This window comes from Rosa rugosa, chromosome 3, assembly GCF_958449725.1.
Source record: "Rosa rugosa chromosome 3, drRosRugo1.1, whole genome shotgun sequence".
In the NCBI taxonomy this organism is placed as follows: Eukaryota; Viridiplantae; Streptophyta; class Magnoliopsida; order Rosales; family Rosaceae; genus Rosa; species Rosa rugosa.
In genome coordinates this window covers 40054927-40077935 of record NC_084822.1, presented here as the reverse complement: position 1 = coordinate 40077935, position 23009 = coordinate 40054927, and the positions used below count along the sequence as shown (strand labels likewise).

General features: G+C 39.2%; 1 protein-coding gene, 1 long non-coding RNA gene and 1 other non-coding gene across 3 annotated transcripts; 1 reads left to right on the top strand and 2 right to left on the bottom strand.

Annotated features, from left to right (window-relative positions):
* Positions 1–11261: 11261 nt before the first annotated feature.
* LOC133739549 (uncharacterized) lies at positions 11262–14771 on the bottom strand. The gene is made up of 4 exons (XR_009860681.1): positions 14659–14771; positions 13088–13142; positions 12639–12686; positions 11262–11596 (listed from the first exon to the last, which is right to left on the bottom strand). It is a non-coding gene; the product is annotated as an uncharacterized LOC133739549 (long non-coding RNA).
* LOC133741596 (small nucleolar RNA U31b) lies at positions 13954–14036 on the bottom strand. The gene has a single exon (XR_009862040.1). It is a non-coding gene; the product is annotated as a small nucleolar RNA U31b (small nucleolar RNA).
* A 2892-nt stretch (positions 14772–17663) lies between the features above and the next one.
* On the top strand, positions 17664–21403 carry LOC133740635 (B3 domain-containing transcription factor ABI3). Its single transcript, XM_062168573.1, has 6 exons — positions 17664–19978; positions 20117–20212; positions 20326–20426; positions 20538–20584; positions 20673–20749; positions 20853–21403. Exons 1-6 carry the CDS (start codon positions 18230–18232, stop codon positions 20979–20981), a joined length of 2199 nt encoding a protein of 732 aa, XP_062024557.1. The 5' UTR covers positions 17664–18229; the 3' UTR covers positions 20982–21403.
* Positions 21404–23009: the final 1606 nt, after the last annotated feature.

Below are 23009 nucleotides of genomic sequence, written 5' to 3'. Positions count from 1 at the left end.
TTGATCTGGGAGTCACTAAGACTCACACCAAACCACATGTTCAAGATATAAAGTCACTAAACTACATCAATTTAGGTCATAGGGAAGTGAGAGATTGCTCTTTTTTGAGCTCTCTGTTTGATTACTCATAAAGTTGGTGCTTCTGCAGTTGTAGCATCTTTGGTTCTTCAAGGAGTTATCCGTGGTTTTAAGGATACAAAAACTCATCTTATCCAAGTTTTGTGTCCCTTTGTGCATGAACAGTCATTTTCAAAAGATAACCAGTTGTTTAAGTGTTAAGTTGTCTGCTGCATGTTATTAACTGATAAGCTGTATGAAGTTATAGCTTATAATATACCTTCATTTCATGGTCAATCCTTTGAGGAGTTGTATTATTGGCATGCAAGTGCCATTAGCTCAGTTACAGCCATTCAATTTTTCAGATTATACAAGTTCTCATTGAAATCTTATTGTAAGTCTAAGAGTTTAGAGTATTCCAGGTTGCAGATGAACTTGTAGCAGAGTTTTCTGACCCTATCAATGGTGTCACATCCCCTGATCAAATTGACGAGGTGCGCATTGAAGTGGCTGATTATATACAGAGTTTGATGTAGGAATGTGACTGCCAAGATGTTTTTTTAGTAAGGCTAGCTAGTTTTGGCTTTGAAGCAAAGCTTGGTGTGGAACTTTTGTACATTGTTGCTCGTATGTTTCCAAGCTAGCTTTTGTAAGTTTAGGGGTTTATTTTGTGAATTATGTTAAATCATGAATTTGGAAAGAAAATTAATGGGAAAGCCCCTTATTTTGGATGATGAGAAATGCAATTTTTTTCCCAGCAATAGCTAAATGCAAAGTTTTCACATCATACTTGTCAAAGTGAAGTGAAGTGTATTAAAGCATAATAAAACAGTAATGCCAAGGAAAACGAAGTCTGTTGAGAGATTAGAAATCAGTATCAAAAATGAAATCGATGTCCTATGATTATCAATATATCGAATTGTAACTCAAAATCGATGTAATCAAAATTACTGCACATCGATTTCTAATCACCAAACCGTAATCTATTATGAACATACAAATCACCTACCGTAGAGTAAACCGATGTGTGGTCAAAAGGTGAACATCGGTTTTGGAAATAATAAACGATGTCTTCAATGAACTAACACATCAGTTTGAATAAACATAGTCGACGTAAATAATACCGTTGAACATCGGTTTATTTAATTGAAAACGATGTTCAGTCTCAAAACAAACATCATTTCTGAATAAAAACACGATGTAGAATAAAGATACAGACATCGTTCCTAGGAAAATAATGTAGCAACCTACATGTAAAAATGACCACGAACAAACAATACTCATGGGAACTGATGTCTACAAGTGTACTGGACATCGCTTCTGGAATAGAAATCGATGCAAATGTTCAAGTAGGTATTGTTCGACATATATTTTTTTAAGCATAAAATGTGAAAATATGAAGAATTAGACATACCTAACATACAAAAATATGATGATTATAACGATTATACATCGATTTGTTTTTTAGAATCGATGTTGGTTGTTGTCTGGGACATCGGTTGAAAACGCGCTTATACTGATGTCTATACTTTTCTCTACACCCACTAAGACATCGGTCGAAAATTAGTTTAACATCGGTCCAGAACCGATGTCTATGAACAAAATTAGTATACCCACTCTATGAAAATTAGTATAACCTTCTATTATTTTGTTTTGCAACTTAATAGGTTATGATTTGGTTCGGTTAATTCTTGATAAGATATGCAAGATACCCACTCTATTTAATATATCTAAACAAAATTGCTTAAACAAATGATCATATTACGTAGTTCTATACGTTTCCACTAGTTTTCCAGTTTTGGAACATACAGATCGATCATATATATATATATATATATATATTTTGATATATTATTCTTGCAAACAATTAGTCAATCATAATGGATTGACAATATAACATCATCATTTTATCACTCATCTAACTTTTTTGTGCTTATTCAAGATAATCAGCTTCCGATATGGTCATAATCATATGGCCGATTCATACCAAATTTTAAACATTTGAAGAAGGAAAGTTCATGAACAATAAAAAAGATATATAAAAATAAAAAAGAACAACCCCTACACCTTTAATTAATTGAGGAAGACAAGAAGATCACTCAAGGAGAAGATTAATTAGTGTTTTGTAGACCCAAAAATCAGCCCATTTCTTGGGCTCTGGGTCGATCCTGTTTAAATTTACTGCGGGGGGGGGGGGGGGGGGGGGGGGGGAGATTAAATTTCCTCAGAAATTTTTATTGTTTTCGTGGTAGCCTTTTCGCTCCGAAACTAACCCTAATCTTTTGTTGTTTTTCGGGATGAGTAACCTGAACAAGTTGTGTTTCGCTCCACTAGAGACAACAGGCGCAGGATACCACAAGTGGGTCCATGATGTGCGCCAGCATCTTAAGGCTGATGGGATCCTAGATACGATCCAAGAGCCAAGTCAGAACGTGCTTACTCCTCAACAAGCTGCCGCTTTTGAAGTGAATAGAGCTACGAGATAGGCCAATGAAGCTAAAGCCATAATTCTCATGACAAGGCACATGAATGACGCGCTCCAGAATGAGTACCTCAATGAGGAAGACCCAAGAAAACTATGGGTAGAACTCAAGCAGCGTTTTGGCAACGTTCGTGACTCCCTACTTCCTGATTTAGAAGTGAGATGGCAAAGCCTCGGCTTCTGTGATTTCAAGTCTGTACTTGACTACAATTCGGAAGCACTTCGTATTAAGTCTTTGATGGAATTATGTGGGTAGAAAATCACTGATACGATGTTGATCGAGAAGACTCTCTCTACCTTCCCCGTCTCTGCATTGATGATAGCCAAGAACTATCGGATTGATGTCAATGCCGGACGCATCACAAGATTTCATGACCTTATTGGGGCCATGAACGTAGCTGAAAAGCACGACAATATACTTGTGAAGAACTATAACTCTAGACCCGTGGGAGCAAAGCCAATTCCGGAGTCTAATTATAGTTGCGCCCCTAAGGGAGGGCGCTATGAGCGAAACCCTAAGGAAAGGGATAATTCTGGACGTTCTGGTCCATATTCTTGCCCCAAAGAGGAAGGAAACCGCCAAGATAGGCGTGCATGGAACCGTAGAGGTCAACGTGTGAAGAGAGAGAGAGGCAGAGCCTCCGGCTATGGTGGTGGCGCCACCAAGGATCATAGCCGTCCCCAACGCGCTCTAGACGCATCTCGATCAAGGGAGCCTGACCATGATGATGCTTGTCTTCGGTGTGGAGGGTCCAGATATTGGGCTAAAGCATGTAATGCACCCCATAATGTTGCTAACGCGTACAAGACGTATCGTGAAGCAAGGGAAGAAAATTACATGGAGCAAGAAGATCAAGATGACAATCTCGCTCTAAGGGTTGAAGACTTCAAAGGCCAAGATCCAGAGACTGGCAATTTTGATTAAGTCTTTTTATTTTCCAAGAGATGTAATAGGCAATTGCCATATATTTTTGCAGGAGATTAAATTTCCTCAGAAATTTTTATTGTTTTCGTGGTAGCCTTTTCGCTCCGAAACTAACCCTAATCTTTTGTTGTTTTTCGGGATGAGTAACCTGAACAAGTTGTGTTTCGCTCCACTAGAGACAACAGGCGCAGGATACCACAAGTGGGTCCATGATGTGCGCCAGCATCTTAAGGCTGATGGGATCCTAGATACGATCCAAGAGCCAAGTCAGAACGTGCTTACTCCTCAACAAGCTGCCGCTTTTGAAGTGAATAGAGCTACGAGATAGGCCAATGAAGCTAAAGCCATAATTCTCATGACAAGGCACATGAATGACGCGCTCCAGAATGAGTACCTCAATGAGGAAGACCCAAGAAAACTATGGGTAGAACTCAAGCAGCGTTTTGGCAACGTTCGTGACTCCCTACTTCCTGATTTAGAAGTGAGATGGCAAAGCCTCGGCTTCTGTGATTTCAAGTCTGTACTTGACTACAATTCGGAAGCACTTCGTATTAAGTCTTTGATGGAATTATGTGGGTAGAAAATCACTGATACGATGTTGATCGAGAAGACTCTCTCTACCTTCCCCGTCTCTGCATTGATGATAGCCAAGAACTATCGGATTGATGTCAATGCCGGACGCATCACAAGATTTCATGACCTTATTGGGGCCATGAACGTAGCTGAAAAGCACGACAATATACTTGTGAAGAACTATAACTCTAGACCCGTGGGAGCAAAGCCAATTCCGGAGTCTAATTATAGTTGCGCCCCTAAGGGAGGGCGCTATGAGCGAAACCCTAAGGAAAGGGATAATTCTGGACGTTCTGGTCCATATTCTCGCCCCAAAGAGGAAGGAAACCGCCAAGATAGGCGTGCATGGAACCGTAGAGGTCAACGTGTGAAGAGAGAGAGAGGCAGAGCCTCCGGCTATGGTGGTGGCGCCACCAAGGATCATAGCCGTCCCCAACGCGCTCTAGACGCATCTCGATCAAGGGAGCCTGACCATGATGATGCTTGTCTTCGGTGTGGAGGGTCCAGATATTGGGCTAAAGCATGTAATGCACCCCATAATGTTGCTAACGCGTACAAGACGTATCGTGAAGCAAGGGAAGAAAATTACATGGAGCAAGAAGATCAAGATGACAATCTCGCTCTAAGGGTTGAAGACTTCAAAGGCCAAGATCCAGAGACTGGCAATTTTGATTAAGTCTTTTTATTTTCCAAGAGATGTAATAGGCAATTGCCATATATTTTTGCAGTAGATGCCAATGGTTTAGTCTTTCTTCAAAGTAGGCTCACCCAAAGTAAGTGTGATGTCTAGGAAGGTTCTGAGATTAGTGGTACTTAAGCGAGCCTTGCTCCACCGACATCTCTCTACTCACCTGGTCACATTTATTTTGAAATTACCGAAAGAAGTTAGACGACTACCATTGTTTTGCATTAGCTAGCATTTTGGATTAGATTTTCTTTGGTCAAAGAGACAATGATGTAACTCCGCGGAGCGCGTTTTACAAAGAGGTTGAAACGCTTACTAAAGTGACTACTTGATTGGGAAGGGATATGCCCACGCGTTTCCATAACAAGTTTCGGATTTCATCGCGGTTCATGTTGGACATGATCTTCATTGGAAGCCCTTAAAGAGTTAAGGGAAACCGCTGAACACTTGAAATCCGATTTTGAGATTAAGGATTTTGGGAAAACACGATTATGTCTCGGTTTGGAACTTGAGCATCGTGTTGATAGATGCTTAGGCATTTTGACAAGGTCAAGCCTTCAAACACCCCTATGATCGTCCGTAGTCTTGATCCTACAAAGGATCCTCTTCGTCCAAAGGATGATAACGAAGATGTGCTAGAGGCAAGAGTGCCTTACTTAAGTACAATAGGCGCATTATTGTACTTAGGTCAATGCACAAGACCAGACATCTCATATGTTGTGAACTTGTTAGCTAGTTATAGCTATGCGCCAACGCGACTCCACTGGATTGGTGTAAAAGATATCTTTCAGTACTTGAAATGTACGACGGATATGGGCATGCTTTATCCCCACACAGAGATCGATGATGGCTTCGGACCCGTCACACACCAGGAACGCCGCCAACACTGGCCTGCGTCCACTATCCCCATCCCAAAACGACATTTGTTTTGGAAGGTTTTGCTGGTATTAGGTATCTCTCTGACCCACACAAATGTCATTCCCAAACTGGTTAAGTGTTCACCATGGGTAAGACCGCGATATCTTGGAGGTCTACAGAACAGATCCTAGTCGCTATATCTTCGAACCATGCAGAGATTATTGCTCTTCACGAAGCGATTTGTGAATGTATATGGATTGGATCCATAATTATGCATGTTCGAACAATTGTGGTTTGAAGTCTACCCCAGATGAGCCTACAAGCATTTAGGATAATGCTGCTTGTTTTGAACAAATGAAGCAAGGCTACATCAAAAGCGACAACACCAAGCATAATTAGCAACAACAGACTCTCCTCAAGATCAAAGTGAACTAGATTCAATCTGAGGACAGTGTGGCAGACTTGCTCACTAAGTCATTGCCTAAATTCCACTTTCGAGAAACATGTTGATAGCATTGTTTGCGGAAGTTATCTGAACTCCCGTGACCGCAGACATCAGGGGGAGATGTCTACATGTATGGTCTCGAAACGTGAAGGGTGTGTTGTGCTCTTTTTCCCCTTCGACCGAGATTATTTTTGTCCCACTGGGTTTTTGTTACTGGGCAAGGTTTTTATAAGGCAACGAGAGGAGCACCACGTTTGGGCGACACAAGGAAGAGTGTTCAAGTAAGTCCAGAATATGTGTCTGACCCAAACTCTAGGTTACTTGACCTAGTTGTAATAGGGTTTTGAATTAGAGATATTCTCGGAGATATTCATATATATCCGATTAATTGTAGGATTATATTTCCTTGTACAACTCTGATTCTATGCCTTGTAATCCTCTATATAAATAGGCCCCTATTATCAATGAAAGCACGACTCAATTCTCTCCCAATTCAGTTTTCCTTAAACAAGCTTAAAATAAAATAATTATGGTCATTTCAATTTCTTCTAAACATCCTAATGATTTCGAAACTTAGTTTTCGACCGCCGGCGACGCACTTCCCTCAGGCAAGGCGGCACTTGTCAAGACAGTAGCAATGATTTAGGGTTGGATAGGTGTAGCAGTTTTTTTTTTTTTTTACTTTTTGTTTTTTTTTCATGTTTTTAGGTTGGTTTTGCTTTTGTTAGCTCTGTTATATGCAATCTGATCTGTGCATTAAGATGTAATATGAGGGATTTTCGAATTCCTCTAGTTTGACCGAGTGAGGTCGTTATATTAATGGAACCTGATTCTGTTCCCCTCAAAAACATCCTAGTGATTTCAAAATGAAAAGCAAAAGCCTAGTTAGTAGAGTCAATTAATTTTGTTTTACAAATCAATGGTACTAAATAGAGCTGGGCACCTGAAACCGAAATCCCGATCCCGGCCCGAAAATTGGCCGAACGGTACGGGATGAAATTTGAAAAATGTCAGTCCCGACCCGACCCGTCCCGTTCTGAGAAACCGGGCCCGGTACCGGTTCCGACCCAAACGATCCCGTTTAATCCCGTCCCGTTTGGTGACGTGGCTATATCTGATTAGTCCTACGAATGGTTTCATGTAGGACTGAATGCACACGATCTCGTGAAAATTTAGCCTAAATGTCTACCTATCGACCATTTAGGTCCTTATCCCCAATCCCCATTCTCTTCTTTTGTTCTTCAGTTTATCACTTTATCAGTTCTTCTCTTCTCCGAATCCATCCCCAATTCATCCATTTTCTCTTCTTCAATTCTTCACTTCTTCTCTTCTCCGAAATCCCTAATCTTAATCTCATCTCTTACCCCAGAACCCTAAATCCCAAATTCTTACACTTTCTCCTAAACTAAGCAATTTGAACCAATTCTTCGATTCCAATTTCCATGGCTAGGGGGAAGAAACCAATTGCTCGGTCTCATCCAACTGCTTCAGGGCTTGAAGATTCTTCAACTGCAACCTCACCTTCTGCTCCTCTTCAAATTGAAGTTCCAGCTAATTCAAGCTAGCAAGCTCCTGCAAATGATGAAGCTCCTGCAACTCAAGTAGGTTCTGCAACTCCAAGTGATTCTGCTAATCCGGTTAGTTCTGCTAAACGTAGTTTAATTTGTTTGGGAACATTTTAAGGAGTATGACAAGATTGAGAAGGGTAAAGATGCTGAAGGGAATGAGATAGAAATTGTTAAAAAAAGAGCTCACTGTATTTACTGTCCTAGAGGGAAAATTGGAGACTTTGCAGTGGATAGTTCTAAGAATGGGACTTCGGGGATGATTAGGCATATTAATCAATTTTGTAGGTACTATCCACCTAATATTAGCAAGACTCAGAGGGTTCTTGTAGGTGATAAGTCTCAGGGAAACAAGCTAACTGCAGTAGCTTACGATCAAGATGACTATCTAGAAGCTTGTGTAGAAATGGTTGTCATAGATGAGTTGCCCTTTACCTTTGTTGAGAAGAAAGGTTTTAATCGGTTTTGTACTAGAGTGTGCCCTCTGTTTAAAGTACCCTCTCGTAGGAAACTAGTTACAAACTTTCTAAGAATGTATGATGCACAGAAAAAAAGAATTAATCAAAATTTTGAAGGCTTATAGAGTGTGTCTAACAACGGACACTTGGACTAGTGTGCAAAACATCAACTATATGGTGCTTACTGCCCATTTCATTGATCTTGATTGGAAAATGCACAATAGGGTTATAAATTTTTTTGTTATCCAAAATCATCAAGGGGCAACCATAGGCAGGCTTATAGAGTCATGTTTACTGCAGTGGGAGATTGAGAAAGTTTTAACCATAACTGTCGATAATGCAGCTGCCAATAAGTCAGCTTTAGAGTGGCTTATATCAAAGATGAACAAATCTGAAGGTTACAAACCAATTTTAGGTGGTAAATACATGCATGTGAGATGCACAGCCCACATAACCAATCTGATTGTGGGACATGGCTTAAAGAGGCTGCAAAAGAGTGTTTTAGCCATTAGGAATGTTGTCAAGTATGTTAGGTCTTCACCTAATCGACTAGATAGTTTTCGAAAAGCTGTGGAAAGGGTAAAGCTTCCTCTTAAAGGGCTGGTTTGTCTTGATGTCCCAACAAGATGGAATTCAACTTATCTAATGTTGGAGGCAGCCTTAAAATTCAAGAAAGCTTTTGTTAGGATGGAGGAAGATGAGGATCAACTGTATCTAGGTTATTTTAAGGAACCAGAAGAGGAGTATGATGAGGAGGGCAATCTGATTCCTAGTACTAACAAGAGAAATAGAGTTGGACCGCTTGCAAAATCAGATTGGGAAAAGGCTGAGATTTTTGTTGATCTGCTTAGAGTTTTTTACGACGTGACGCTGCGAGTCAGTGCAAGCTTGCATCCAACTGTGCATACGACATTTCATGATGTCGTAACAATGGAGAAAAACATCAACATCCTATTCCTTGAACCTGAGATAGCAACTTATTCCGATACAGAAAAGGTGTTAACCGATATGGCTGCAAATATGAGATCTAGGTTTTTGAAATAATATGGCAGCTTTCAAGACCTCAACCACTTGGTTATTATCGGACTTGTACTCGATGCAAGGTTCAAGCTTAGGAATTACACACATTCCTTGAAGGAAGAGGGTTTGGATGACATTGATGTGCAACACAGAACCAATGAGATTAAATCTCTATTGATGGCACTCTACAATGAGGTACAACTCGAACTTTGTGATTTTACACTTTGTTTTGCTTCTGCTTCTGTTTCTGTTTTTACTTTTCAGCTTTTTGTGTCTAAGTTTGTTCTAAGTATTAATGTATAAATTTATGTCTTATTGCTTCTTAGTATGTACCAACAGTAGATGGTGGCAGACATATGTGCAGGCATCCAAGCCCTACAAGTTCAGGCAGCACAATCACTAGTAGCCGAAGTAATCCTAGGAAAGGTATGAGGGGTCAGATGCTAAACAATTGGAAAAAGGTGGTCCAAGAGAGTGATGAGACTGTCATGGCACATGAAGTGGATCAGTATTTGAATGCTCCCCTTGAATTTGTTGATGATGAGGAAGAGGATTTCGACATATTGTGTTGGTGGAATATAAATGGTCCTAAGTTCCTTGTTATGGCAGCAATAGCAAGAGATGTACTTGCCATTCAAACATCCACAATAGCATTAGAGTCTTCTTTTAGCACCGGAGGCAGAGTGATTGATGCATTTAGGAGTTCATTGACTCCTAAATCAGTGGAGGGTTTAATCTGCATGCAGAATTGGTAGTTGGGAGATGATATTGCTCAAGTGGTAGATGAGGAGCCTTCCATTGAAAACACCGAGTTCTATGAACAAACTGAATTAGGTACTTGATCAGTTTGCATTTTAATTTTTTTTTTCTGTGTTCTTGCAAGTGTTGAACAACTTCGAGTGCTTACTTTTATTTTTCTGGTATTTGTTAGATCATGAGAGCACTGCCTCAAGTAGGAACACACGTCCAACAATCCCAAAAGCAAAGGGGAAGGGAAAGGCTGCAGTCCCTATTTCTATTGACTAGTTCAGTTTGCACCTTGTGAGTTTGATGAATTATGTTTTAAGACTTCAAATGTTTTAATTTTTCATTGTTTCAAATTTTCAGTGTTGATCGGAGTTGTATAACTTAATAGTTTCAGACTTTACACTTTCTGTCAGTTTGTCACTTTGTGTTGGTCTTTCATTGTGTTGAAGTGTTGATTAGTTGATATTAGATTGTGAAATAGTGCAACTGTGCAAGTGTGTTAAATTTGGAGGTTCTATTGTTTTATACTTTTAATGTATAACTGCATTTTTTGTAGCAATTAATCATACTCCTCCTGTGCAGCACCAAGTTATATGTTAATAATCTTTAAGTTAGTTACATGTTACCAAGACAATAGCCTTCGTACTGTTTGATTTGTTTTCAAATTTGGGTACTAGTGGAGTTAGTTTGTTAGGATCTTGCAGGGCTGCATACTGAGATCAGTGAAATGAATGGGATCTGCAATTAAATCAGTTGCAGATTTTTGACTTGATATTTTGTCATGTGCATATATTGACATGTTGTGAACTTGTGATTGTTGTCAACTTCTCATTCTTCATTTCTTCTTTTCATGGCAGATGTGCTTCATTTTAGTGATTTTACATTGTTTGATTTGTTTTAAGACAATATTGAATGTGTCAACATTGTAGGTTGTAGTGCTAGGACTGCTAGAAATCTGTATTTGCATTCTGGGATGAGTGAAATCTGAAAAATCAGATATCCTTAAGTGAATCAGGTGATAGGAAAAAACAAGGGAGTCTGGGATCCCGAAATGGGCCCGGGCCCGATCCAATCCGATCCAGTTCGGTTTCGGTACCGTCGGTACCATATTCAAAAAAACCAAGGCCCGTCCCGTCCTATCCCAAAAAATATTTTCGATACCGGGCTTGGTATCAGCATATAACCGGCCCATCCCGGCCCGTGCCCAGCCCTAGTACTAAATTCAAAAAGAACATAGAAAGAATGGGTACTCTCTCTGTTATTTCTTTTTGTTAGTAAATAGGATGATGAGAATGTATTGGCAGGAGATAGGACGACGACGATAGAAGAGCATTATCCACACTGCTTCGTCACTTCAGTTGAAAATAGGAACACAAAAGCTAAAAATTTGAGGAGGAAAGAAAGAAACAATTTGTCAAAGGGCCAGCACAATGAGTTTTATATATACTAGTAATATTTGCCCGCGCTTTGCTGCGGGAATTACTATTAGACGTTACTGGGATAACATTACATAGCAGAATGTTTCTGTTGTACACCTTCATTAAAGGATGATTAAAACATGTTACACGAATTTCTCAGTGGAATTAATAACTTCAAATCAAACTTGGTATGTATCGTCTAATAAAGCAATAGATGAAAAACAATAATGAGAACCGTTTGATGGATGTTGGCTTGAAAATTAGCGGTTTGCCTTGTTGTTATAGAAAGACATGAGCAGCTACTCACTACCTCTACACGAAGTAGAATGGTCTGCTTAGATATAACCAAGGCATTTGTTGACTCTGCCAAAGACAGTAGAAACCATGGTCATCAAATGCTGAGTAGTCAACAAACTTGCAAAATAGTGTCAACATTAATCAAAAACACATGCTACTGAATCAATTCAGTGCTAATATTTCTAGTTGCATCAGATTTTCAGTGGCTAAAGTTAGATAAAGAAAAAAGAAATAGTAAGGAGAAACAAAGAAAAGAAAAACTTGTCTTTGAAAATGATTGAATGTTAGAAAGGAAACACTAATGAATAGATAGAGGAACAGCAGCAGCAAAATGGTGCCAAGATTCTTTCGCATAAAATCTGTGGAAACCAAATAAAACAGCAATGAAATGCTGAAATTAATTGTAAAACTACAAACACTAATTTCAACACAAAGTTTCTGTGAGCCCAAAAAAAAAAAGGAAAAAAGAAAAATTACTGCACCCTATATACAGAAAAAAGGTATAATGATTGACCTCTATGATGTAGGCAGTGGTACAAATGCAAACAAAGTATTTATGTATACTACATAGATTTCACACACTAATAATATAAATTAGTTTTATTCTTTTCTTGGAAGGGAGATCATCTTATGAGATACTTCTTTGAAACTACAAAATGTAAATTACCAACAGTACATGTAAAACTGAAGCTGAAAACAAAACCAAGCAAAGCAAATAGAAATAATGTAAACCTACACACGTTCATATATATATGAGTGCAGATCAAAGGAAAATTGATATAAATGAGCTGCAAAAGTAAGAGCTTGTTGACCATAGATGTGCAAAATGTCAAACTTGTCACCAATGTATCAGTGATAATATGAACCTATAACATTAGATCCAAGTCGAGAAATTTCGGTCAAGAACTCTATAATTAATTACAGTGAAGATTTAGGGCCGTGGTTATTCTTTCACTCTTTTGAGTTATTTGGTTGCTGTCAATATTGAATTTAAGTTTGTTTACATTCATTTCAATTCACCTACTTTGTCCCAACATGGACAACAAATCACTATAGCTGAGAAGTTTCTCCACCATATGCAGTTTTGGTCATTTTGGTCAATTGTTACCTGGACTAATTTGACAGTGTAGCACCACAAAGACCTCCTTTATTTGGCCTGCACAATAAAGCAAATGCAAATGTCAGACAAAGAATTTAAGCTTCAGAAGAAAGCTGCACTCCACATACATAAAAAGATACCACAGTACCCATCTATATTGATTTGTGAGGTTTGGTTTTAATAATTAAGAGCGATTGATATCATCGAGATCAAGGAATACAAACAAAATGGGTGTCTGACTCTGCTCATTCCAATTTAATGACTACTCTTCACATACTCTTTTCACACAATCTGCCAAGCCAACTTAACCCAGCAATACTACTGCTACTCTTCTTTAGTATTCATTATTGTATTAGAAAGTAAAAAAACCAAAGTGGAGGAATAAGAAAAATCTAAATCAGACACCAGAAGATATTAAATCATACCACAACAAAAATAAAATCTCGAAAACACAGTACCTTTAATCTGGTAACACACAGAACAGCAGCTTCCTCTTCCTCAGTTCAGAACCAACTGCACCCACAACCACAACCCAGAACCCAGAACAATAACAATCAGCTCCAGAATTGAGACCAAAAGACTCAAAACAGCTAATACATATATATCTGTCATATATTTAAACAAAAAAGAATATCCTTTACACAACTTTCAGATCGTAATCCCAGTATTTCCACAAAAATTTCCCTTTTACCCTTTTACCCTATACTGTCGATCAAAATCCAAAGCAGAAGACAAAGAAAGCAGCGTACGGACGAACTCAATACTATCAAGGTAAACATATTCAACTTCTTGTAATCAATATTATCAATCAAATCCACTCCAGCGCTGGAACATTTACAAAAACTGCCCTCATCCAAAGAAAGAAAAAAGTCTGCAACCAAAAAAAATAAAAACTCCTCCAAAGAAAGAAAAAAGTCAAAAGAATTTTATCAAAACACATTTAGAATCCTCTCTCTGCGTTTAAACCACTTTATTTTCAAACGTTCTTTTGTAGATTTTTTAGTGTTAGAGCAGGTATCACTACTAAGGCAGATTGCCTTTGAACCTCCTCAATAAACAGTAAGGAATTATTACAACCAACCGTAAACTCAAATAGCATATTTATTGAATTCGAAGACCCTGTTTTCGAAAACCGTCAAATGGTTTGTCACGTCAATATCCATTATCCACTACATTTTCATCTAATGGATTATATCATTTGACCCACATGAGAGTAATGGTTTGTAAAAATAACCCAGTCACTTCCAGCAAAGTGAAGTACCACATCAGAAAAACAATAACTGATTTACTCTATCAAAACTTTCTATCAATTTCTACATGAATGAAATAAGATATAAGTAAGTCATTCACCACCTTGCATCTCTTGGATGCAAATAAGACTGGGCGACAATCACTATCATCATTTTCACTCAAAAACCAAATTCAACTTTACAAATTGCAAGCTAAACAAATACAACAGAGCTAAACAAATTTATGTCTGCAATTTTGTTTTATTTGACTTGGCTCTTTTGTTTTGTGGCCGATGACTTATTAGAGTGCATGTTTCATGGTCTCTCTATCTATGCAAGACTTTGTTTACCCAATTTCGTGTCTTCTTTCTAAACATTTAATTTAAATAATGAATCAAAAAGAAAGTAAAGGTGGGAACGAAATCTCAAAAATAAGATGAATCAAAACCCAATTGACCTCGTACTCAAATGATGAGCTGAGAACCCATGCTCATTAAATCGCACACAAAACCCTTAATCGAATAAAATCCCAAAAGCCCATACCGAACAAAATTGACCGAAAAATTTACATAAAAAGTTACCTTTTATCAATTGAATCAGTTATCTATGAATCAGTTCAAAACAAAACCAATCGCATGAACAAATCAGAGCAACTGAAGCATGAACAAATCAAACCTACCGATTGAAAAAACAATCCACTGAATAAGCCGATGAAAAATCCAAAACAAACCCAGACATGAATTCGCTTGTTCAATATAGGACCACAAAGAGTGAATTCCTAAAGAAATTGTTTTGGGTACCTGAGATTAGAGGAGATAATGAGCAGTCGCTGTAAACAGATGATTCCCGAAGAAAGAGGTGCAGTCGAAGGTTGAAGTCGGTGTAAGCGGAGGCTTCCCGAACAACTGAAAACAGAAATTTGTACAACGATGGCAGCGCCGTAAGTTGAGGGAAAACAGAGGGCAAAAGCGTCATTTCCCACCCACAAGATGAACAGTAAAATAAATAGTGCAGGCGCTTTAGTATATAGTAAATTTGCAAGATAATAAACCTTTTTCTTTTTTAATTTGAAAAAACAGTTTTAAGGTGGCCACTCATTATTGAGGAGCATCCACCAGAACTCATGTGATTATCAAGAAAGTCGTATTAGGGTAGAGAGACTGTGATGTACGGAAACAGGACTGCCTTAGTTGCAATGACGAATGGCTTCCAATACCACTCTCCGGTTACAAATGACATACCGGCAGCACCGGACATGTTTGTGAGGAGCTCTCGAGCAAATTGATGTGTGAAGCTAGCGTCTGACGAGTCGAACAGACGAGTTGGTTGCTGGCGGAGAAGAGAGAGAAAAAAAAAAGGAGAACGTCAGAGATGCATGGACGCGTAGCGGCGAATGTTGAGTCCCGCCGCTTCACCTAGGGAATCCAGACAAAGCTGCTTTTTTTTTTTTTAGAAAGTAGGCAAAAGCTTATTATGTGAGCATTCCGAAATATCAAACCATTAGGAAAATTAGCTACCAACACCAGTCGGTCCATCTCTCTCTCTCTCCATTTTCTAGAGAAATTAAGCATATAAATCGACAATAGGATGGTTAATCCTTAACCATTTGATCCATACGTGTTTAGGAGGAGATTACAAGCTTGAGAAGGAATTTTGCATTCATGTCAAACAAGTATTTGCCACCCAAAAATAGAAAAACAAACGTTTTTTTAGGATTTGCTTTTCCTTTATACCTTTTTTGATCATTTTGTAATGATGACCATGTTTTCCAGACCAACGAGATTCTATAGCTTTTGGATTGAGAATATATTGAGGATAAAGCCTGAATCTTGTCATTTCGTTGTAATTAATAACTAAATTTTCCCACAGAAGCTTTTTGAAATTATTAATTCAAACAAATCGACACAACCCTAATAAAAATTGAGGGTACGAGCCCCTGAAACTCTTATATACAACTGGTAGAAATTCGTTCATAATTTTGTAACATGATTTCAAAGTTTAAAAATATTATGCATATGGATACAGATCGATGGTGTGCACTCGGTTACAGTTATTAGGTGATTTGAGAATTTGTAATCGATTTATAATAAAAGTTAAAATTAAATAAACTAAGTGTTTTAGTATTATCTATTAACTCCATAATGATGAGCACATACAACATTTTTAGTAATATGATGACCCGATGAGCATTACGAATGTATTAATAAATAAATAAAATTTATTCAATAATAATATTTAAAAACCAACCACAGTAAGCGGGAATCGTATAAGCGCCGTTAAATTAGTTATACACTTAAGGGCACGTTTACTTACTTGGAATGGGAGGGAATGATTACGGGGTAAAACTATTCCTACGTTTACTAACACATAAAGGAATCGGAATGATTCCGGGTAAAAGTATTCCTGCGTTTACTAACACATGAAGGAATCGGAATGGGTGTAGGTTCCACCTCCTTATAAGGAATCAATTCCTGAATACTCAGGAATTTGATTACGAAGGGGGGAGATGAGTTTAGGAATCAACTCCTCCATAATCAATACCGATTCATTTCTTCTCCCATTCTAGTTGTCTCCAATTCATGATTATTTTCCATTCCAAAAGTAAACGTGCCATTAATACAATACCTGCATAAGTATTGTTGGTAATTTACTCATGACTTTAACTATAAATTAGAACCAAACAACATTATTTGAAAAAAAGATCAACACAACTCTAATTAATATTGAGGCCTAAACCCACACAACTTCTTTAGATAAGGTTTTTTTTTTAGAGGAGAACCTTTTTTTTTTTTTTGAAATGGGGCTGGTGCGGCTGCCCTCAAGCCTTGATTAATGAAATTGCAGAATACAAGGGGGGACGTAGAGCTTGAACCCCAGATTACAATAAGCATAAAGAGAACATCCTAAAATAATACCAAGACTCTCCACAAAATCTATGTACTCTGACAAGCACCAATTAGCAAAGAATGCACGAATGGCTACTCTAATTGCTTTGAGATAGCAGTGACATACCGGAAAGATCACTCTATAACAAAGAAGCATAGATCATTGCAAATAGCACAGCTTTCCCACTACGTTGCCGCACGGAAATAAATTCGGCGACACTCAATTTCATCCTGCCACTAGGAGGTTGCGTCCATTTGATCAAGCAAATAGCTTGCAGCCTTGCTAGGCCAGACAAGGCACACTGAGTGTGCATACCGGGACAAAGCCCACGTCGCCCTACCGAAATATGATAGGGTCTTATTGCTGGCATAAAGCCACGTCTTACTAATTGTAAAAAACAACCAATAGAAACAGAAACATAATAATATGGGCTAGAGCAGAAGCCCGGCCATAATGTTCAAACAATTTTGTTTCGCATTTTGTGACATTTTCAAGGCTTAACTATAAAATATAGATGTATCATTTGCTTGTTCTTTATTGGTGTTAAACAAAAGGTCGCTAGTAATTAATGTGTTTAATATGTGCAGTGATAATGAAGGCAGAGAGGCACCGTTGTGTGGCACCATTCAGGTGGAAACGTATGGCGGGTTGGAACAGAATCCGGAGCGAGGCTTGAGAGAGTAGCGGCACGAGGTTTTGTTTTCTTGTTTTCCTCTCTAAATTTCAAAACCACCCAACCCAAAACCACCTTTATTACTTTCCCTCTCTCCCCAAAACTGCCTCTCAAAGTCTCAATATCTATCTGCACACGTCCTTTTCTCTCTCTTACATAAGCGATTAACCTAGCAAAAAACCATTCGAACTTATCTCCAAGAAAAATACAAAAATTGCACAAATGAAAATGAAACGTCCCAGAACACACCAGAAGTCACACATGGGGGGTTGTTGCGCTTTCACACCTTTTAAGCATGCGGGTCCCCAGAAACAAGGTCACTCCTCTTCATCTTCCTGCTTCTTCTTCAACATCTGCACCGATCGCCGGATTTGAGACCTACTGAAGCATTTCGTTCAAAAGATAGTGTAGTATTTATTAATTTGGGTATTAGCGGCGAGAATAAGTGTTTGGTGAGGTCGAGGTCTTGTGATAATGCCCCAATTAAATACTAATTCATTCATGGCCGTTAGAGAAGTGACGTCGCTTTCCATGGTGGTGGTAGACTAATACCTCAATTAATTAATTGTTAATGTCTTATCTTTGCTCTAGTTGTTGCTGTTGTTGGGTGATAGACCAGATGCTTTATGTTGCTTCTCTGTGAGGGTTTGAGATAAGAGTAGTACTAGAAAGCAGCGGGTCCCTTCTCTCTCCTCTCCTGCTTCCTTAATCCGATACACCACTCTCTCCCTCTTGCACTTATCCGTACCCACCATCCCCTATCTGATTCCAACAGAAAACCCAAAACCATTTTTTTGGAGCGTTTTGATACCATGGATGGAGTGCAAGTTCAAGTCCACGGCAACCACCACCAAGATCTGCATGGAGAGGATCACCACAGCCAGCATCTCGTCGGCAAAGAAGTGATGCGGAACGATTTCGGAGAAGAAGGTGACGCCGCTGATCTATGGCTTGATAATGAGCAAGATTCTCTTCTCGCTGACGTCAACGACGGAACTGCTTCCATCTTCTGCAATGACTTCCCTCCTCTGCCTGACTTCCCTTGCATGTCATCCTCTTCTTCTTCGTCTTCGACTCGGGTGCCGGTGAAGACCGTGTCGTCGTCTTCCTCGGCATCTTCGTCTTCTTCCGCGGCTTCCTGGGCGGTTCTCAAATCAGATGCGGAGGATAATAACAATTATCATTCTCAAGATTATCAGCAGCAACAAGACAACAACAACAATTACTACTCTCGTAACGATTCGGCTGATGCACATCCGGCGGGGGCGTTGTCCTCCACCGCCTCGATGGAGATCTCTCAGCCGTCGGATCTCGGAATGGAGTGCATGGACATGATGGAGACTTTCGGGTACATAGATCTGTTCGAAGGCAACGAGTTGTTCGACCCGTCTTCCATTTTCCAAAACGAGAATCCAATGATGGACCAGTTCCAAGCGCAGGAGCAACCTCCTCAGGAACAGATGCATGCAGACAATCAAACCTCACACCCACAAGAGAACATGACCATGGGAGATCAGAGCAACAAGGTTCCGGAGGACGACATGGCGTCTGTGTTCTTGGAGTGGCTGAGGTCAAACCGAGAGACGGTTTCAGCCGAGGATTTGAGGAGCGTGAAGATCAAGAAGTCAACAATCGAGTGCGCCGCGAGGCGTTTGGGTGGAGGCAAAGAGGCGATGAAGCAGTTACTCAAACTGGTGCTTGAGTGGGTTCAAACTAACCATCTCCAAAAGAGGCGCGGTACTAAAGACTCGGGGATACAACAGTATGCAGTAGACCCATTTCAAAACGCCATCCCTAACCCTAACCCTAGTCTTAACCCTACACAAAATCCTCCCATATCATCGCCGTGGATGGCGTCTCCCCAGTATGATGCAGCGGCGCCCATTTTAGTCCCGACTCCGTCGCAGGCGGGTTATCCGTCAACTCCGATGATGGGGTTTATGGGTCAGGACCCTTTTGGAAACGGGCCGGGTTACCAGCAACCAAATTCAGATCAATACCAGCATCAAATGCTAGAGACTGCACCAACCTGGCCGCCTTCATCTCCATTTATGGGCAACAATTATGGATCTTTCCCGGATAGTAATATCCAACTAGCACCTCCTCAGCATCAGCAACCGCTTTCCGGTTACGGAGGGCAGTATGGTCAGTATCAATATTTTCAAGGGCAATCAGGTGAGCCGCAGCTGGTGAGGTTAGGGTCTTCGGCAACTAAAGAGGCTAGGAAGAAGAGGATGCAAAGGCAGAGAAGGACTTTGTCACACCACCATGGAAGGCATCATGGACACCAACAGAATCAGCATCCTAATCAAATGCCGGATCAAAGGCTAGTTGGGAACGCCGATCACAATTGCACTACTGCCGCAATGAGCAATCCGGCTGCTTCTAACTGGTTTTATTGGCCCACCACGGCGGCTGGTGGTCCTGCTCCTGCAGCCTCACTGGCAATGATGCAAACGATGGCTCCCGAGGCAGCACCACCGGTGCTTCCAGTTGATCGTCCGGCCAGTCAAGGGCAGAATTATAATCCGGGCCGGATTAATACACAGGAAAGGAGACAGGTGTGTTGTTAATTTGTTGCAGTGTAACGTTTTCTGGTTCATTAAAATGTGCATTGATGTGTACATGAAAATGTGTGGTAAATTTAATAGAATGAATAATGCAAGCCAATTTTATTTAATTGGTGTGTCCGTTTGTAGGGATGGAAACCTGAGAATAAGAATTTGAGGTTCCTTCTTCAGAAAGTGTTGAAGCAAAGTGATGTGGGCAATCTTGGAAGAATTGTTTTGCCAAAAGTAGTTCCCTAATCACCATCTGATTTCGTATTTTTGAATTTGGGATAGTTTTTTCTTTTTGTTATTGGAATTTGGTATTGATAACGTTAATGCATACTGACGTTGATAATCAGAAAGAAGCCGAAACCCATCTTCCTGAGTTAGAGGCAAGGGACGGAATTTCAATTGCAATGGAAGACATCGGGACTTCTCGTGTATGGAACATGCGCTATAGGTATTTTACTATAAATTTGGATAATTTCGTTCAACATATATGTCATCAATTTTAATCAGCAGAAATAAGTAATTTTGCGTTCCCTTTTCTGCTATGTTTGTGGAGTTTCAGGTACTGGCCCAACAACAAAAGCAGGATGTATCTCCTTGAAAACACAGGTATGCACATTATTGTAATCAACATTAATCGATAATGTTATTGCTATTGTTTTGTCATCTAAAATGTTATTAATGTTGTTGAATTTAGGAGATTTTGTGAGGGCAAATGGACTCCAAGAAGGGGACTTCATAGTCATCTATTCAGACGTCAAGTGTAACAAATATGTATGGACATTTCTCATTTGTCATTATTATCTATTCAAATAATCCCTTATTATTATTTTCTTTCAAGTTTGATTATTCAATATTAGTTACTTCTGATGCACAGATGATAAGAGGAGTGAAGGTACGGCAAGCGGGGACTAAATCAGAGACCAAAAGGCCAGGAAAGTCGCAGAGGAACCAACATGCAAGCACTCCATCTGGCAACAATGGCTCGTCATCTAAGAAACAGTAAAGTAAGAAAGAAGAAGAAGAAGGAGAAGGAAGCTGAATTCTTCAGAGAAACCCAGCTAGCTCAACCGCCCTTCTGGCTTTTTCTTCCATGCATGAGAACAAAAGTGGACGGCAAAGGTGGTCTAGGGTTGTTGGAATGCAGAGCAGCCCTTGATTTTATCTGCAAGTGGGAGGGGGTTTCAGAATTCATGCGTTTTCGAAAGCTGAGATCTGGAGGCTGGTTGGTTGGGAGTGATGACTCAGTTGGAAGCATGCGCTTGGTTTTTTGGGTCTCAATTAAACGTATAGAGATCTCCCCAATACCAGTGTATGCAGTCTTTGACATTAAGTATATTAGTGTATGTTGTGTTTGTTAATTATTAATGAGTCATATATATGTTGTAGAATTCAAAAACCATAATTCGTAAATTATGTATATGGGAATTGAAGGGTCGATAATGTTCATTCATTAATGCTCGAGAAACATGCATGTATGTTTGCCATAATGCCTAAATAGATCGAGGACAAAGTTATTGTTAGAATACTTTATATTTTTGGAGGTTTTAATTTTTTTGAGTGTTTGTACACTTTCATATATTTTCTTCGATTTGTTTTTATGTTATATTTATGGTGGGAAAGCGGAGTTTCTTCAAATTTTGTTGAGAAACTTTTTTCATAATTGTTGTTTTATCATTTGAAAGTATGAAAATTATTGTACCACGAGTGAAGTTATATTATTTGATGATTTGGAGGAATATTTCCAGTTGCTATTCAGAATTGATGTTGAAACTTGAATCCTAAAAGTGGGACTATTGCACCAATTTCTAACCTTTTCTTCTGAGTTCTGACCTTCCATTAAATTACATTAAGAAAAGCAAGAGAAAAAAAAAAGTGATTCTCAACCCCTCTACCAAAAAAAACTAATAGTACTTTCATCCCCACCCTTTTGCCTAATTCAGTTGCTGGTTTCAGAATTCCGCCCTTATTGGCTAGAGCTACATTTGTTCGGAACACCACCACAAAGTAGTTTCTTCCCTGAAATAGGGACAAAGAAGCTAATTAATGCATCTACTTGGCAACATCATTTCGTTCGAAACTAGCCACCATTCCACCAATACTATAGCTAGACTACCACGTACATGACAGTTTGTCTGCTTGCAAATCCGACGTGAGGTCATTTGCAATCAACATATCTGCTTGGTCATAATTTGAAGGGAGAACTTCGGTAGATGTAAATGTTGGAAAATTTGGTCGATGGATGCTGCTTCTATCACCGGATTTCATCTCCTACAAAATCTCAAAAAGACAATATATTAATAACAAATAATAATCATAATGTTATTGTCATAATATATTAAAATAATAAGAATTATAGGACTTATCTCTTGCATTTGTAGACTTCCAAAGGACACATCATTCAAAAAGAGTTTAAGGTTGAGGCGTGTAAACACTGCCCTTAAGAGTAGATTTCGCCCCTCGGAGACAATGTCTCGATGTAGCAGGTTTGTGGCGCCCTACCCTCCAGGGTACAACAACCGTTAATCCTTGTGAGCGTACACTCGCAAACTTGGATCCTAGAAATGCTTAATTTTTTCCTTTGGCATTATGGAAGAGCAAGAACAAGGAACACTCTAGAATATGAAGGCATGCTCACCTAAGGGACAGTTTTTAAGGGACTGTGAGGAACAAGTGAATCTGACGGCTAAAAATAAATGCACAGTTTTAAGTTGTTATAATTTCTGCTTTTATATTTAATACATGTGGTTAAGATGCATTTGTCCTTCGCAGTTCCTTAAAACTGTCCCTTAGGTGAGCAAATCTACTAGAATATGTATGAACTCACTAGAGAAATGGCTACGGAGAGGACTACAGAAGATAATGAATTTCATTGTGTGTGTAAGACCAAGAAGTGATAGGTATATATAGTAGATGAAAAGGCTTAGAGATATTATGCAAATTTAATAAGATAATTATTGGAATATTGTCACTCTCGTAATAACCTTAATATGCTCTAATTATGAGCATAATGAATTAGTAACATTTTAGAATA

Excerpts from the sequence above, each read along its gene's own strand:
- LOC133740635 (XM_062168573.1), top strand. The coding sequence starts at position 18,230 with ATGGATGGAGTGCAAGTTCAAGTCCACGGCAACCACCACCAAGATCTG. Across the intron at positions 20,213-20,325 it reads GAAGAATTGTTTTGCCAAAA|AAAGAAGCCGAAACCCATCT; the intron begins GTAGTTCCCTAA and ends GTTGATAATCAG. Across the intron at positions 20,585-20,672 it reads GTATCTCCTTGAAAACACAG|GAGATTTTGTGAGGGCAAAT; the intron begins GTATGCACATTA and ends TGTTGAATTTAG.